We start from the raw sequence: 17,965 nt of genomic DNA, 5'->3' as shown, positions 1-17,965 counted from the left end.
GGTAAACTGGGAGCAACAATATTGAAAAGCTCTTTATAATCAGATGATTGAATCTGAGAGTACCCCATCTTCCTCTTTACCTCTGGTTGTGGGGCAGGACTGACTCCTTTCTTACTCAGATCAGGGTCACCTGCTCCCAGGGACACCCTAAGGCAGCATGAAGTAGACCACATGAAAGGGCCCTGCTAAAAGCCTGACTGAAAGAGTTTTCAGGGCAGTTAAGAGAGAAATGGAAGAAGTTTATCTCAGGTATGTCTTCTTATTTATTAAAGATTTTTTCTTCCTTGAGCAGTAACCCATGGCCAGAACTACCAAATGCCCAACAGCAGCTCTGTGAGCGAGTTCCTCCTGCTGGCATTCGCAGACACACGCGAGCTGCAGCTCCTGCACTTTACGCTCTTCCTGGGCATCTACCTGGCTGCCCTCCTGGGCAACGGCCTCATCCTCAGCGCCATAGCCTGCCACCACCGCCTCCACACCCCCATGTACTTCTTCCTCCTCAACCTCGCCCTCCTCGACCTGGGCTGCATCTCCACCACTCTGCCCAAAGCCATGGCCAATGCCCTCTGGGACACCAGGGCCATCTCCCATCAAGGATGTACTACACAGGTCTTTCTCTTTGTCTTGTTGATGTCATCGGAGTATTACCTTCTCACCATCATGGCGTACGACCGCTACGTTGCCATCTGCAAGCCCTTGCACTACGGGAGCCTCCTGGGCAGCAGAGCTTGTGCCCAGATGGCAGAAGCTGCCTGGGGCAGTGGCTTTCTCAATGCTGTCCTGCACACGGCCAACACATTTTCCCTGCCCCTCTGCCACGGCAATGCTGTGGACCAGTTCTTCTGTGAAATCCCCCAGATCCTCAAGCTCTCCTGCTCAAATGCCTACCTCAGGGAAACTGGCATCCTTGTGTTTAGTGTTTCTTTATCATTTGGTTGTTTTGTTTTCATTGTGGTGTCCTATGTGCAGATCTTCAGGGCTGTGCTGAGGATGCCCTCTTCTCAGGGCCGGCACAAAGCCTTTTCCACGTGCCTCCCTCACCTGGCCGTGGTCTTCCTCTTTCTTAGCACTTCCATGTTTGCCTACTTGAAGCCCGCTTCTATATCTTCCCCATCTCTGGACTTGGTGGTGTCACTTTTGTACTCAGTGGTACCTCCAGCAGTGAACCCACTCATTTACAGCATGAGGAACCAGCAGCTCAAAGTTGCAGTGAGGAAATTGTTTCTATATGTGCTTCTTAAGCATCAGTGTTGTTAACATTATTGTGTTTTTATCATACCATTTTTATACTTAGTATTATTATCATATTGTAATAATAATAATAATCGTCTAAATGCTACCATTCAATTTGAGAAACTGACATGAGAGTTTTTCATACCATTTTTTGTTTTTATTATTTTCATAACTTCTGATATTGTTTTAATTTATTAAGTAATATTTTTTTAATTTGACTACATCTTCCATTCAACCTATTGAACTAGGCTTCCTCTGTAGGTACAGACAATAAAGAAGACAGCATAAATTCAATGGTCTCAGTATCCCTCTCTTCCCATCTACTCTGGAGCTGGGGGAGCAGCCCCAGCACGCAGGAGGGGCTCAGGACCAAGAGCCCAGCAACCACATGCAGGAGCAGCCCCTCACTGCCCTCTGGGCTCTGCCTCTCTGCTGCCTTTGGGTCGGGGCTGCTGTTTCCCTGGAGCCATGGCCATGGTCAGCAGCAGGACGTGGCCTTTTCCCTGCTGCTCTCTTTTGGCTTCCACATTGTGCTTCTTTTTTTCTGGGTAAGCCCTAATATCTCATTTAGCTTGGTGACAGTCCTGTTGTCTCTGCAGTGGCATCCCTGTGGCTGCAGGCAGCAGCAGGCACTGTGCAGCCCTGGGTCACAGCTGCCTCCCTGCTAGCACCACAGTAACAAATGGGGTTTTAGTTGGGGCTTCCTGGAATGAAGAACATAGACTTAAATTCCAAAGACAGTCTGTGAGGGACCAAGGGCTTGACCAAGAGCTTTATGGCAGCACCTGACAGCAACTGGTCTTGGACTCATCTGCATGGCATTGCCCCCCTGCAGTGGGGCTCATGGCCACTGTCAGCCTGGAGAGGAATCTGGAGCTGCCAGGAGATGTCAGGGGAACTACAGGGAGAACATGCAACACTGAGTTGGTAGGAATAAGAACCTCATAAAATTAATGGCCATCCAAAGAGGAGTTTGGTAAAGAAAAAGGGGAATCTGAGGAGTCCATGGGGTAAGGACAGCTCTGCCATGCCAGGAGTTGTGGTGATGTGCCAGCAGACAAAGACATTTTGTAGAAGTATGAGGGTTCAGGTTATGCTGATGCGGCTGTAACTGTGACTTAAAATAGTCATGCAAGGGTATTCCCCAGCTTCAACCTGTAAACATATTTCCTAAACCTAAATGCTACTCAGCACCCTGACAGGAATCCACTACTCTGCGCTGGTGCGGCCTCACCTCGACTGACCTCAATGTATCCCTAGAAGACAAAAGTCAGCCCATAGCTGCTTCCCTTAACTCTTACTCTCTTAATCACTCTGATCTCAGCCCTTAATACTAGCATTAAAATGGTCCACTTGACACTAGACAACTGCTTAAGAGACCTAAACAAAACCCTAACACCAAATGAATTCTAGGGGCCATGGATCTGATCAGCTTGTGGGCCACGAGGAGGAGAAGGGTGGGAATGCTCTGAGGAGCTCAGCTCTGCCTCAGAATCTCCTGCCCCAGCAGGAGCAATGTGACTGTGGCAGGGACTGTGAGGTCACTTCTGTCTCTGCACTTGATAGGGCAGCAGCAGGAACGTGTCACAGAAAGGGACTGGGAGGTCACTTGTGTCTGGAGGTGGCAGGTCAGCCTTGACTTCTCCCTGGGAGCTGCACTTTTGGGCTGACATCTGGCAGTGGCCCTGCTAGGCCAGCAGAAGGCACCTGCTTGGCATGCTGACTGGGGGATCCCCTCTGCCTCCACACCCAGGAGGACCCAGGCAGAAAGAAGGCCCCCATATGGGTTGTCCTGTCCCTTCTGCTTGAGTCCATGAGTGGGCAGCAGCAGGCACAAGGCTTGGCTGTGTCTAGCCAAGAAGCTGCAAGGCCAGCAGCAGGCCCATGGCTTGGAAGCTGCTGCTGAGGTGACTTGTGTCTGGTTGGCTGAGAGGCCGCAAGGAGCCTGCTGGGTTGGGATGCCTACTTCAGGAGTGGTTTCCACCCTGATGGAGTTTCCTTTGGCAGTAGAAAAGAGCAGGAAAGAAAAAACTGCTACATAGTGTTCCATGGAAGGCTGGCACTGGTTACAAGGAGGAAGAAATGTCCCTCAAAGGGTCATGCTGTGGTGCAAAAGGTCACCCTCTGATCAGACCCTTGCTTTGTGTTTCAATAAATAGCTGGTGAGGGTTGACAAGAGGTCAGTGAAAGCTAGGGATGAGAACAAGATGGTGAACTGAGATGGTTGTCTGCAGACTTCAAGAAAATAGGGCAATGTGTGGGACAGCATAGGAAAGCCTGTGGAGGAGAAGGCAGAGGGTGCTGGTAAAAAGGGAATGCCCCAACTGCCGTGAAGGTTTTGTCCCCTTGGTTAGAGCTTATGAGTAGATATGTTATATTCATTATGATGGGGCCTCATAGATTCCTTTCAACACATGCAACAGCTCAGAGGTTTCATACCACTCTTCTTATCACGGCATCACACTGCCCACCCCATCCCACAGATCCCCAGGAAAAGCCTTGAGGCAGACATGGGGGTGCAGGATCTCCCCTCCCAGTTCCAGGGGTCAGGCCTTGCCAATTCTGCTTCACTAAAACCAACCAAGACTTTTCTCAGCACACTGCTTTGCCTGTCTGTAACCATGGCTTCCAATTATCTGCCCTAATAAGGCCCTGGGGAGCCTTTGTTAGTAACAGCCCTCAGTGGTGCCCATTAATACTCCAAGTCACTTCAACTTTTCCTCCTGACTTTACTTGCTCAAGCGGTTGCATCACACTCTTCTCAGTACCTGAACTTCATAGACTGAGCATCAAAATACACCATGGAACTCATTAAAATGAAGAAAATCCTAACATCTCTTCCATTTTAATCTTCAAGCCTTCACGCCTTGTGCAGCTACTTGCAGAGCTTGCAAGATGTAATTAAGGAAGAAGATTTCACAAAGCATATAATAAAAATATTTTATTGTTTCAAAGGCTGAATTTTGTTGCACTTCAGTTTGGAGAATCATTCTCCTATTGCTATTCATCCAGGGTGACTTCTTTGGAGAACTCCATCGGGAGGAAAATCAGAGTCTGGAGGTGTGACACCTCCACTGCCAACAGTGGTCTTTGTCCCTGTAACTGTTGCCCAGCCCAGCACATGAAAACCTTTCTAAGAGAAGTCAGGGGTTCCTTGGGAAAGAAATAAAATAAAATAAAATAAAATAAAATAAAATAAAATAAAATAAAATAAAATAAAATAAAATAAAATAAAATAAAATAAAATAAAATAAAATAAAATAAAATACATTTGAAATGACCATTGGATCCTGAGAAATTTAGCCTGAATCTCAGTAGACGCCTGGACATCCATGGTCTCTCTTGGGTCTTCTGTGGAAAACTCAGGGTGAAAAATAAAGAAAATATATCTTTATTGGCTGTGTCCAGTAGAGCCTGATACATTTGTGGGTCTAATATGCCAGGACATTCAATATACCCAGCCCAGTAAACTCGATTGTCCCTTTCCTCCCTGCCTCCCCCTGGCTGGAAACAAGACCCCTCTAGTCCTGCTCATAGTATTCATTACAATGTCTGGTAGACGGCCCAATGGAAACATAGAATCATAGAATCATAGAATATCCTGAGTTGGAAGGGACCCTTAAGGATCATCAAGTCCAATTCTTGACACCGCACAGGTCTACCCAAAAGTTCAGACCATGTGACTAAGTGCACAGTCCAATCTCTTCGTAAATTCAGACAGGCTCGGTGCAGTGACCACTTCCCTGGGGAGCCTGTTCCAGTGTGCAACCACTCTCTCTGTGAAGAACCCCCTCCTGATGTCAAGCCTAAACTTCCCCTGCCTCAGCTTAACCCCGTTCCCGCGGGTCCTGTCGCTGGTGTTAATGGAGAAAAGGTCTCCTGCCTCTCGACACCCCCTTACGAGGAAGTTGTAGACTGTGATGAGGTCTCCCCTCAGCCTCCTCTTCTCCAGGCTGAACAGGCCCAGTGTCCTCAGCCGTTCCTCGTACGTCTTCCCCTCCAGGCCTTTCACCATCTCCGTAGCCCTCCTCTGGACACTCTCCAACAGTTTCATGTCCTTTTTATCCTGTGGTGCCCAGAACTGCACACAGTACTCGAGGTGAGGCCGCACCAGCGCAGAGTAGAGCGGGACAATCACCTCCCTCGACCTACTAGCGATGCTGTGCTTGATGCACCCCAGGACACGGTTGGCCCTCCTGGCTGCCAGGGCACACTGCTGGCTCATATTCAACTTGCTGTCTACCACCACCCCCAGATCCCTCTCTTCTAGGCTGCTCTCCAGCGTCTCATCGCCCAGTCTGTCCGTGTAGCCAGGGTTTCCCCATCCCAGGTGCAGGACCCGGCACTTGCTCTTATTGAACTTCATGTGGTTGGTGATCGCCCAGCTCTCCAACCTATCCAGATCCCTCTGCAAGGCCTTTACACCCTCAACAGAGTCCACAACTCCTCCAAGTTTGGTGTCATCAGCAAACTTGCTCAAAATGCCTTCTATTCCTACATCCAGATCGTTTATAAAAATATTGAAAAGTACCGGCCCTAAAATGGAGCCTTGAGGGACCCCACTGGTGACCGCCCGCCAGCCTGACGCAGCCCCATTTATCATAACCCTTTGGGCCCTGCTCGTTAGCCAATTGCTCACCCATCGTATGACGTTTTTATTTAGCTGTATGGTGGACATTTTGTTCAGTAGGATCCTATGGGAAACCATGTCAAAAGCCTTGCTGAACTCCAAAAAAATCACATCAGCTGGTTTCCCTTGGTCCACCATACGGGTGATCTTATCCTAAAAGGAAATCAGGTTAGTTAGGCAGGACCTACCCTTCACAAACCCATGCTGGCTGGGACCAATGACTGCTTTGTCCCCCAGGTGCGCCTCAATAAGTTCGAGAACCATCTTCTCCATGATTTTACCAGGCACTGACGTGAGACTGACAGACCTGTAATTGCTAGGGTCTTCTTTCTGACCCTTCTTGAAAATCGGCACAACATTTGCCAGCTTCCAGTCTACCGGGACCTCTCCAGATTCCCAGGATCTTTGAAAAATAATTGACAGAGGTTCCTCGATGACGTCCGCCAGCTCTTTCAGCACCCGGGGATGAATCCCATCCGGACCCATGGACTTGTAGGGATCCAGGTGGAGTAGCAAATCCCGCACACGTTCAGGGTCGGTTGGGAGTTTGTCATCCCCACAGTCCCGGTCCTCCAGCTCAGGGCACCCTGGGTCCCGAAGCCCATCATCGGCATTGAAGACAGAGGCAAAGAAGGCGTTAAGCGTCTCTGCTTTGCCTATGTCATCGTCTGTGAGAAGACCTTCCCTATCAAGGAGTGGCCCTATGTATTCTTTAGTTCTCCTTTTTCCATTCACATATCTAAAAAAACCCTTTTTATTTTCTCTCACAGACACAGCCAGCTTCAACTCTAGGTGTGCTTTAGCCACACGAATTTTCTCCCTGCAAACACGAACAGCATCCCTGTATTCTTTCCATGACACCTGGCCCTCCTTCCAGTAGCGAAACACTCTCTGTTTCCGCCTAATCTCCATCAGAATGTTCCTGGTCAGCCACGCCGGCCTCCTGCCCTGCCTGCCTGACTTGCGATATTTAGGAATTGCCTGATCTTGTGCTTCTAGGAGGCATCGCTTAAAGAATGACCAGCACTGGTGGACATCGAGGCCTTCAAGAGCAGTTTCCCAGGGGACCTTGCTGACTAGTTCCCTGAGCAGCCTGAAGTCCGCTTTCCCCATATCTAGGGATGAGGTTATGGTGGCACTTTTCCTTCTGTCACCGTAAATTTTGAACTCAACCACTTCATGGTCACTATGAGCGAGGCGGCCACCAATCACCACATCTCCCACCAGACCCTCTCTGTTTTCTAGCAACAGGTCTAGGAGGGCACCTTTCCTAGTTGGCTCCGTTAGCACCTGCACCAAGAAGTTATCATCTAGGTGCTTCATGAACCTCCTGGACTTGCTCGTGTCAGCCGTGTGGCACTCCCAGTTAACGTCTGGCAGGTTGAAGTCCCCCATAAGGACAAGGGGAGTTAATCTCGAGGCCTCTCTTAGTTCTGTAAAGAATAATTTATCGGCGCTATCGTCCTGGCAGGCTGGTCTGTAATAGATTCCCACAACAGAATGTTCTCCTTTTTTGGTAGTAGGAAAGAGCAGGAGAGAAAAAAGTACTACAAAATGTGCATTGGAAGGTTGGTACTGGCCATGAGGAGGAAGAAATATCCATGGGAACAATTGGTTTTGTTGCTAGTAACAGAAGCAAAGACGACATTAAGTGTCTCAGCCTTTGCCTCATTCCTTGTCACCAGGTTTTCCCCCCAAAATCCAATAAAGCATGATGATTCTCCCTAATCTTCCATCATTTAAAGTATTTTTATTTTTATTTTTATTTTTATTTTTATTTTTATTTTTATTTTTATTTTTATTTTTATTTTTATTTTTATTTTTATTTTATTGTCTTTGACAATAATAGATGCATTGAGCTCCAGCTGGGCTTTGGCCCGTCCAGTTTTGACCTGCACAGCCACATAACATTCAGGACAAGACTACAGAGAAACTGACAGCATGCATGAGAAGAAAGCGCAGCAAATGTGGAACCTGGCAGCCTTCCATCCCCTGCCCTTGAGTGACTGTGCTGCAATGCCATTTAGCTGGTTAATCCTGAATTATCCAAATTTCCCTGCAACTCTTGCTGCTACTGCTGTCTAGTCAGAGATAAAACAATTACACAAAGGTTGAACTGTCTCCTTCAGACATTAACAGCTGATAGAATGGAGCATCACTGTGGGTGAACCTTGAGAATCTGCAGGATTTTGACGTCAGAAAGCTCTTGACTTTCACATGGAGAAGAGCCCAGTCCTGTACCAGAGGGAGAGAAACCCCACACATCAGGTCAGACTGGGACCCTGCCGAGTGAGTAGTGGCCAGAAGGAGAGGGCCTGGGCACCACGAGGGATGCCATACGAGCAGAGGTGCCTACTCACGAGGAACCAGGCCAGCTTCCTACAGAGCTGCCTTCTGAGGAGCATGGCCACCAAGAAGATCTGAGTTATCAGACTCAGCTCAGATCTGCTGTGACACCACAGAGATAATGGTTTGCAGCCAAAAAGGAAAGATGTGGAGGTCTGGGAGTCCCTAGGAAAGCCATGTATAGACAGGGTAGAGGGCTGTGACAAGGCTGAAAGTCCCAACAGGACCGGGTCTTTGTGTTCATATCTATGACTGTTATATCTGCCACTGACGCCCATGAGGAGACAGCTTATCATTGAAGAACCAGGGCCTCATTGCCTCCTCACCCCCAACCATGAACCAGGCAGGGGTCGTACCATTCTCCTGTACTTGCCCATGCACATCCCCATCTCCTACTGCCCCACAAAGAGCCCTGAGAAAGGTGTGACTGCTAAGGATCTCCCTTCCCACAGGTTCAGGGTCAAGGCCTGGCCCTTGTGCTTGGTGACACACATGCAGTTTTCCTACACATCAATGTCACCTTCACATTGCCTTTGTCTCCTTGTCCTCACTGCCTCCAGGGTTCTGCTCTAATGAGATCTGTGTCAGTGCTGGCCCTCAGGGGGACACTGCAGGAAACTTGCCTCTGACTTGCACTTCTGGAGAGATGTCTTCAATTGTCTCTGAGTGCCTGAGGTTCGTGGGCTCATCAGCCAAGCCCCCGGAGGGGTGATTGCAATGCCTTGGGCTGGGCCTGTGCTGCTGAGCTGGGCCAGGCTCATGGGACAGAGAGAGCTCGTGGCAAGAGGGCCCTGGTGCAGAGAGACAGCTGTGCCCAGGAGCAGCTCCTCTGCACAGCGCAGCAGGGCTGGGGGCTTTGACCGCAGGTACCCGGGCAGAAAGGGATTCCAGGCAGCCTGGAGGCTGTGTTCAGAGGAGAGCTCAGTGCAGGAGAAACCTTCACAGCTCTGCCCACGGTAAGTCTCTGGCTACACGACAGTGCAGGACAGGTTCCTGGAAGGGGCTTCTGTATGCGGAATGTCTCTGCCTGGCCAGGAGCTGCCAGGATGCCTCTCGTGGCTTGTGCGGTGTGGAGGAGAAGATGCTGCAGGGCAGCCTTGGACAGAAGATGAGCAGGTCAGGGTCTGCCTGCAAAGAGAAGGCACTTTGCACTCTCTGCCTGCCTCATCCTGCTATGATTGTGGGGCAGACTCTGCATTAACAGAGTGGCTGGGTTTGCTCAGGTGATGGAGCTTCCTGTTGCATTTGAATAAGACATAAACAGGTTAGTGACGAACCCGAGAGTATCCCTTCAGTTCTCTCTGCTCACACACTGCACCAGGGCTTTGCTGAGATTTTCATTAAGGACCTGCAGACAGGGAGATCTCCCCAGAGCTGTCCTCATCCCCGGCAGCTGTCTGCAGGGCTGAGCTTGGCACACAGCGGGTGGAATGGGGTCTGTGAGCATCGACGGGAGGAGCCGTGGGGACAGAGAAAGAGCTGCTGGCAGGGACAACTGCAGGCAGCAGGGACATGGGCAGGCAGTGAGAGGGAGCCGCTCCCTCCCTTCCTTCCCCTGCAGTGCAGGCACCTTCCTTGCAGCAGCCCCTGGTCTCCTCTCTTCCCCTCAGAGCTTCTGTCACAGCATGTATAACCTGGGGGGCTGAGAATATGGGGTGTCTGAACCCTAAATCTCTGTGTCAGTAGACACATTTGCTTCAGGCCCCCTCCACCTTCCTCCATGGAAGAAGGCACAGAATCACAGAATCATAGAGTATCCCGAGTTGGAAGGGACCCACAAGGATCATCGAGTCCAGCTCCTGGCTCCACACAGGTCTTACCCCCAAATTCCTACCATATGACCAGGAGCACATTCCAAATGTTTCTTAAACTCCAGAGCTCTTGTCCCTCTGCTGTCTGTGCAGGGCAGATGGCACAGGGCTGTGAGGACAGGCTCTACCTTACCAACACCACAGCCTCTGCACTGGGTTGGGTCTGCCCTGCCTGCCCATGCCTGCTTCTCTCCCTTGCCCAGCGTGGCAGCTGGTGGTGTCTGATTCTGACGGGGAGTGCTGTGCATGGCGGGTGAAGCAGGAGGGGATTCTCCCTGTTCTCTCCGGCCAGACATGCACGATCCATCTGCTGGGTATTGAACACAGAAAACACACAGAGTCACACAGCCAAACACCCCTCTCTCAGCAGAGGGAGCCACTGCCCAGGAACCTTCCCTCTTGGAACCTCGAATGGAGCAGAGCAGGCTCACTGGGAGCTGCTGGGCAGAGGAGGCTGCAGTGTACAGGACACTCAGCAAGCACACAGCAGGGATCCAGACAGGGATATAGGCAAAGGTCTTCTTGGAAACAGGGAATGTAAGGCTTTAATTGGGAATTTTCTCAATTTTGCTCAGAGACATTACTCGTAACACTCTCTATTTATTTTTTTTTTTCTCATTTGGCAGTGTCCATGTCCAGAACCAGCAAATGTCCAACAGCAGCTCTGTCAGTGAGTTCCTCCTGCTGGCATTCACAGACACGCGTGAGCTGCAGCTCCTGCACTTCACGCTCTTCCTGGGCATCTACCTGGCTGCTCTCCTGGGCAATGGCCTCATCCTCAGCGCCGTAGCCTGCGACCACCATCTGCACACCCCCATGTACTTCTTCCTCCTTAATCTTGCTCTCCTCGACCTGGGCTGCATCTCCACCACTGTGCCCAAAGCCATGGCCAATGCCCTCTGGGACACCAGGGCCATCTCCTATCAAGGGTGTGTTGCACAAGTCCTCTTTTTCGTATTCTTCATTGGAGCAGAGTATTCCCTTCTCACCATCATGGCCTATGACCGCTACGTTGCCATCTGCAAGCCCCTGCACTACGGGAGCCTCCTGGGCAGCAGAGCTTGTGCCCAGATGGCAGCAGCTGCCTGGGGCAGTGGCTTTCTGTACAGTGTCCTGCACACAGCCAACACATTTTCCCTGCCCCTCTGCCGAGGCAATGTTTTGGACCAGTTCTTCTGTGAAATCCCCCACATCCTCAAGCTCTCCTGCTCAGATGCCTACCTCAGGGAGGCTGCGCTTCTTGTAGTTAGTTTCTGTTTAGCATTTGCGTGTTTTGTTTTCATTTCATTTTCTTATGTGCAGATCTTCAGGGCAGTGCTGAGGATGCCCTCTGAAAAGGGCCCACAAAAAACCTTTTCCACATGCCTCCCTCACCTAGCTGTGGTCTCTCTAACTCTCAGCACTGCCTTGGTTGCCTACCTGAAGCCCCCCTCCATCTCTTCCCCATCCCTGGACATGGTGGTGTCATTTCTGTACTCGGTGGTGCCTCCAGCAGTGAACCGCCTCATCTACAGCATGAGGAACCAGGAGCTCAAGGATGCCTTGTGGAAACTCATTGGATACATGCTTCTTTTGCATCAATAGTGTGCCTATAATATTAAATGGATGCACAGGTTATCTGAACAATCTCTTTGTACAATAGCTTGCAATTCTGTTTTTATTATTAATATTATCTCTTAAAATTGTGATTTTGGTTGAATTCTGTTCATGGCATTCTGTCTATTATATTTTTTTTTAATTTATTTGCTTTCACCCAATCATCCTATATACCTGCAGAACTTGGCTTCCTGTTTGGATAAGGAGAATAAAGAATCCACGAGAACTTCATTGGTCTCAGATGCTATCTCTTCCCATCTCCTCTGGAGCTGCTGCCACACAGAGGAGCAGCCCCAGTGGACCTTGAGACTGCCCCTCACTGCCCGCTGGGCTCTGCCTCTCTGCTGCCTTCGGGTCGGGGCTGCTGCTTCCCTGGAGCCATGGCCAGCAGCAAGATGTGGCCTTTTCACTGCTGCTCTCTTTTGGCTTCCACATTGTTCTCTTGAGCTCTTGTACTTCACTAAGCCCTTAGGTCTCATGTACCTTGGTGAAAGTTGTCTCTGCAGTGGCATCTCTGCCACATCTCTGCTTCTTGCAAAGCTGGTGTCAGGAATACACCCAAGGAGCTGCTCACTTGTCCTGGTTTCAGCTAGGATAGAGTTAATTTTCCTCCTAGCAACTGGTAGGGTGGTGTGTTTGGGATTTAAGATTAGAATAATGTTGATAACACACTGATGTTTTAATTGTTGCAGAGCAGTGCTTACACCAAGCCAAGGATATTTCAGCTTCTCGCTCTGTCCTGCCAGTGGGCAGGCTGGGGGTGCAAGAGGAGCTGGGAGAGGACAGACCCAGGACAGCTGACCCAAACTGCCCAAAGGGGTATTCCATACCACCTGACATCATGCTAAACAATAGATAGGGGTGGCTAGCCAGGGTTGGGGGGGCGGCCGCTTGGGGTTAGGCTGGGCATCGGTCAGCGGGTGGTGAGCAATTGCATTGCGCATCACTTGTTTCATACACATTATTAGTAGTAATACTATTACCATTTTTTTTCTGTCCTAATAACTGTCTTTATCTCATCCCACAGGCTTCATTTTCCTGTTTCCTGACACCTCTCTCGAGGTGTCCCCAAGGCCTCAGGGCTGACAGCTCCCCAAGGCAGCAGGCTCTCTGCTGAGGTGTGCTCATTGAGGCAGACTGAACTGATCATCTACTGCTCCTCTCTGAACACAAGATTTTTAGAAGTGTGATTTGCGCTGTTGGACTGTGGTTGTCAAACATGATGTGCTTTAACCTGCCAGGCAGCTCAGCACCATACAGCTGTTAGCTCACACCAACCCCCCCAAATTCTTATAGGTTGAGGTCAGAGCAGTTGAAAGGACTGAAATGGTAGAGAAAGAATTATAATAGCAATTATTTTTAGTACTATTATTGTTATGTACAAAGCAAGCTATGCACAGTGCAATTGCTCATTACTGACTGATGTCCAGCCTGTCCCCAACTGGTAGAACATTCTGGTAACCATCTGCACCTGCTCTTCTTTGACCTTCATCAAGTCCACAAATGGAAGGGTCCTCCCAGGGACTAGGAAAGGTAGACAGCTCTTTAACATCCTCTCTCTCGAAGGCAGCTATCCCAAAACCCCACCTGTACCCTTTTGGATCTTGGAAGTACCCTCTCGTGGGGAAGTTTATGTCAAGGTTTCATAGATCAGCATTCTTCTCCCTCCTTTCTTTTCTGGACAGTAGTTCTCTTCCATTCTCAGGGGCCTGATTTTCACACCCTCTGTTTTCTCCTGCATATAGAGGGAACGGATCCTGTCACAGGTTGGTGCTCTGGCCTAGCAAGAGCAGAACCAGGGGTCTGGTCTAGTCTGGGGCCTTTCACAGTGGCTGGAGTGGCTGCGGGACATGTCAGAGGTGTTGGAGTAGCTTCAGGGCCCATCACAGGGGTTGGAGTGACACTGACTGAGGCTCCCTTTGGAATTCCCTTTGGAATTGCCAAGGTGATAACCCCTCCTTTTCAAGCACTTCTGCAGTTTTTAAGGATTCTGCACATGCTCAGAAGGGAAGTTCCAAAGCACTGTGCCCACTGCTCTAGGTGCCTGCCCAGATCCTCCCATGTTCCCTGCCACTCCTCACTCTCCGGCCTTGGGGCAGGTCTCTGGAGGGCATTCTTCAAGAGTTGTTTATCCTTAAACAACAGTTGAAACACATTCAGGAGACATCACAGTAGGACCATCCATGGATATTCTAAGCTTTTTAGAGCTAGTGTAATTAGCCTGGAGGAGAAGGGGGAGGTGAAGAAGTGGAGAAGTGTACATATCTTTTCCTCTCCTAGATTGGCTCCCTAAAACAAAAAGGTCAAGAGTGTAATTTCTCTTTCTGAGTTTCTGAGTGATGAGTCCTGAGGTATGGAGGTAATGGCAATGCTCAGTACAAAGAACAGATTTGTCACATGACCAATAATTTTATAGACTCATAAGCCAGTGCTACACAACATAGCAAAATAACTTTAAACCAGCCCCAGAAATGATAAACAGCACAACAGGAACACAGGCAGCAAGTAATGTGCTATACAACACATTTCTGAATGAAAGCCCAACAGACCTGAGATCCAAACCGTCAACCTTGTGATCAGCAACTATTAAACTGGTCTAATGCTTATAACAATTTAACTTTAGCACTCTGTGGTAAGATCTGTCCTTATCTCAACACTTTGTGCTCCACACCATGTGCCAAAAAAACTTCTGTGGTTTAACGCAGCAGTTCGAGTACCTGGAATTATTTGAAGAGGTCCGGAGGAGAGCCACAAAGGCAATCAAGGGGCTGGAGCACTTCTGCTATGAAGGCACACTGAGAGAACTGGCACTACTCAGCACCAGAGAAACCTTAGAGCAACCTTCCAGTGCTTAGAAAGGACCTACAGGAAAGCTGGGGAGACAGTCTTTGGGGGTGTAGTGATGGGACAAGGAGAAATGATATTAAACTAGAAGAGGGTAGGTTTAAATTAAATATATGGAAGAAATTCTTCCCTCTGAGGATGATGAGGCAATGGAACAGGTTGCCTGGAAAAGCTGTGAATGTCCCATCCCTGGAAGTGTTCAAGGACAGGTTGGAATGAGTTTTGAGGAACCCGGTCTAGTGTGAAGTGTCCCTTCCCAAGGCAGGGGGCGTGAAACAAGACGATCTTTAGGTCCCCTCCAAGCCAAACCATTCTATGACTCTATGATCCTATGTTTCTATGATTATGTATGACACTGCCATCATTGACCATGTGAAGCTCATAAAGGCTCTCCTCAGAGATTTTAACCAAACCCTTTCCCAAAATTTCATCATCCCCCTGGTCAGTCCTCAGGTTGCTTAGAGTTGGTTTCAAAAGGGTGAGAGAGGTGCTGGTGCAGCTGCTGACATCGTCATAAAACCTATCTCAAAGACCTTGGAAAGGACAAATACATCAAAGTCATTCCTCAGGACTTAGAAAAGGCAGATGTCAAACCCATCTTCTACGAGAAGGCTGAGCAAAAAGATGATTAAGCCTAACCAAGGATTAAAATGCCAGCCTTAACCCTAGCCCCCAGTCAAGAAGTAAACAAATCTACAGTCTCCAGAGCTTGATCTTCCCCTATAAATTGAGCAGGCATCTTGAGAAGAACACCAATCCTTCCCTCAATGCCCTGCCATTCCCTTAACCCTAGAAGGTGACCTCTAATCCCTAAATGTTAAGCTGAACACCGAATTCCCAAAACCCTCCAGCGTGCACACAGCACATCTCAGCTTCAACCCCACTCCTACCCCTACCTTCAGTGGATTTTATGCTTGGGGTAGGGCAGGGACTGTGAGGTCCTGCAGCAGTCCCATGGCATTGGAAGAGGCATGTGAGGTGACAGGTATGTGATCAGATCAGAGGCCACAAGGAGGAGCTGCCTGGGAATGCTGGGATGGGATCAGGTGTGCCTCAGGATGTGCTGGGCCTGCAGGAGGCACATGGCTGTGAAGGAGGCTGGGAGGTCACTTCTGTCTCTGGAGTTGATGGACCTGCAGGAGGAGTGTGGCACAGATAGGAACCGTAAAGAGCAGAAGTATGCACATGGCATTGAAGATGATGGTGAGGCACCTTCTGTTCTGGTCATGTGAAAGACCACAGGAAGGCTGATGGGATGGGAGTCATGTTTGAGGTAGAGCTAGTGAGACCATAGAATCAGAGAATGGCTCCCGTTGGAAGGGACTTTAAAGGTCATCTGGTTCTATGTCTCTGGCCATGGACAGGGATGCCCTCCATGAGATCAGGTGGCCCATGGCCTCAGCTAATCTGCTTTTGATCAGCTCCAGGGATGGGGCATCCACAGCTTCTCTGGGCAACTTGTTCCAGTGCCTCACCTCCTTCTGAGTGAAGAATTTCCTCCTAACTTCTAATCTAAATCTCCCCTCATTTAGCTTAAAACCATTCCCCTTTGCCTTCTCATTATCTGACTGAGCAAAGAGTCACTCTCCATCTTTTTTATAAGCCCCCTTTAAGTACTGAAAGGCTGCGATGAGGTCACCCTGGAACCTTTTCTTCTCCAGGCTGAACAGCCCCAGCTCTCTCAGACTTTTTTCATAGGAGAGGTTTTCCAGCCCCTTGATCATCTTTGTGGCCCTCCTCTGGACCCGTTCTAACAGACCCACAACCTTCTCGTCCTGGGGGCACCAGTCCTGGATGCAACACTCCAAGTGGGGCCTCACAAGGGCAGAGTAGAAGGAGTAGAAGTAGAAGTAACCTCCCTCCACCTGCTGGCCACTCCTCTGCTTATGGAGCCCAGGATGCAGTTGGCCTTCTGGGCTACAAGTACAGAATGTACTGTCTCACTGTCTCACTGTTGATCTCACTGTCTGTCATAAAGATATTAAACAACACCAGTCCCAGGACAGACCCCTGAGGTACAACACTTGTCACCAGCCTCCACTTGGACATAGAGTCGTTGAGCACAACGCTCTGGGTGTGATCTTCAGGCCAACTCCGTATCCACTGAATGGTTCACCCATCAAATGCATATCTCTCCAGTTTGGAGACAAGGATGTCATGTGGGACAGTGTCAATGGTCTTAGAGAAGTCCAAGTAGATGACATAGGTCGGTCTTCTCTTGTTGTCTGATGTGATCACTCCACTGTAGAAAGCCATCACATTGGTCAGGCATGATTTACCCTTTGGAGAAGCCATGCTGGCTGTCTGAGATCACCTCTTTGTCTTGCATGTGCCTTGACATTGATTCCAGGAGGATCTTTTCCATGATCTTTTGAGGCACAGAGGTGAGGCTCATCATTCGGTAGTTCCATGGGTTCTCATTTCTACCCTTTTTAAAAATGGGAGTGATGATTCATTTTTCCTGTATCCAGTGACTTTACCCGACTGACAGGACTGTTCAAATATGACAGAGAGAGGCTTGGAAACTACATCAGCCAGTTCCCTGAGGAACCTGGAATGCAAGTCATCAGGCCCAATAGACTTGTACTTGTTGAGTTTCTTTAGGTGGTCTCAAACCTACTCTTCACTTACAGCAAGTGAGAATTTGCACACCCAGCCTCCATCTATGAGTTCAGGGAATGAAAGACTTAGTAAGCCTGACTGGCAGGGAAGACTGAGGCAAAGATGTTGTTGAGTCCCTCAGCCTTCTGCATGTCTGTCATTACCAGTTCACCCTTCTCATCCATCAGAAGAGGGCACTCTCTCCTTGGCCTTTCTTTTCTGAGCAATGTATCTACAGAATCTCGTCCTGTTATTGTTTTCATCCCCTGCTAAGCTCGGTTCCATTCATGCCTTGGCTTTCCTTATCATATGCCTCCACATCTGAAACTCAAACTTGTGAGAGGGCCTGGGAAAAGTAACCCTGGATCCACAGAAGCCACTTGGGAAACAAATCCTGTAGGTAGGAAGTGTGATTTTGTGGAGGTGCAGAGCTGATGGACACATTGTACAGGATTCTCCTAAAGACCTTTGTGTCCTTTTCCCTCCTGACTACAATGCTACTTCCTTCTCAGGAATGGAGGAGGCAACAGAGGTGAGACAGATACTCTGCGATCATGAATGTCGTCAGAAAGCTGATCCCAACAAGATACGGGGAGGTCAAGAGCAGCCTGGACAAGAGACATGTGAGATTATGGGGTGGGAAGAACAGCATGGCCAGCAGAAATTAATGATTTCATAGAGACAAGAGGATTCCTGCAATGCTAATACTGCGGTAACACTGACTTAAAACAGTCACATATGGCCCTTAATTATTTGAACCAGTAATTTTAATCCCTAAACCTTAATGCTACTACAACACTCTGAAAGGAATAAATTTTCTCTATTAATAACTGTTATCCCTTCACTTGACACTAACAATAACATGCTCTATTTAACACTAGACTCCTTGGCAGAGGTAAAACAC

General features: G+C 49.0%; 2 protein-coding genes across 2 annotated transcripts; both read left to right on the top strand.

Annotated features, from left to right (window-relative positions):
• Positions 1 to 315: 315 nt before the first annotated feature.
• On the top strand, positions 316 to 1,257 carry LOC137846858 (olfactory receptor 14A16-like). Its single transcript, XM_068664967.1, has one exon. The coding sequence runs from the start codon at positions 316 to 318 to the stop codon at positions 1,255 to 1,257; it is 942 nt and encodes a 313-aa protein (XP_068521068.1).
• Positions 1,258 to 10,668: 9,411 nt separating this feature from the next.
• LOC137846857 (olfactory receptor 14C36-like) lies at positions 10,669 to 11,604 on the top strand. The gene has a single exon (XM_068664966.1). It carries the CDS (start codon positions 10,669 to 10,671, stop codon positions 11,602 to 11,604), a length of 936 nt encoding a protein of 311 aa, XP_068521067.1.
• Positions 11,605 to 17,965: the final 6,361 nt, after the last annotated feature.

This window comes from Anas acuta, chromosome W, assembly GCF_963932015.1.
Source record: "Anas acuta chromosome W, bAnaAcu1.1, whole genome shotgun sequence".
Lineage (NCBI taxonomy): Eukaryota > Metazoa > Chordata > Aves > Anseriformes > Anatidae > Anas > Anas acuta.
The sequence above is the reverse complement of the archived record's forward strand: the minus strand, read 5'-3'. Positions and strand labels throughout refer to the sequence as shown.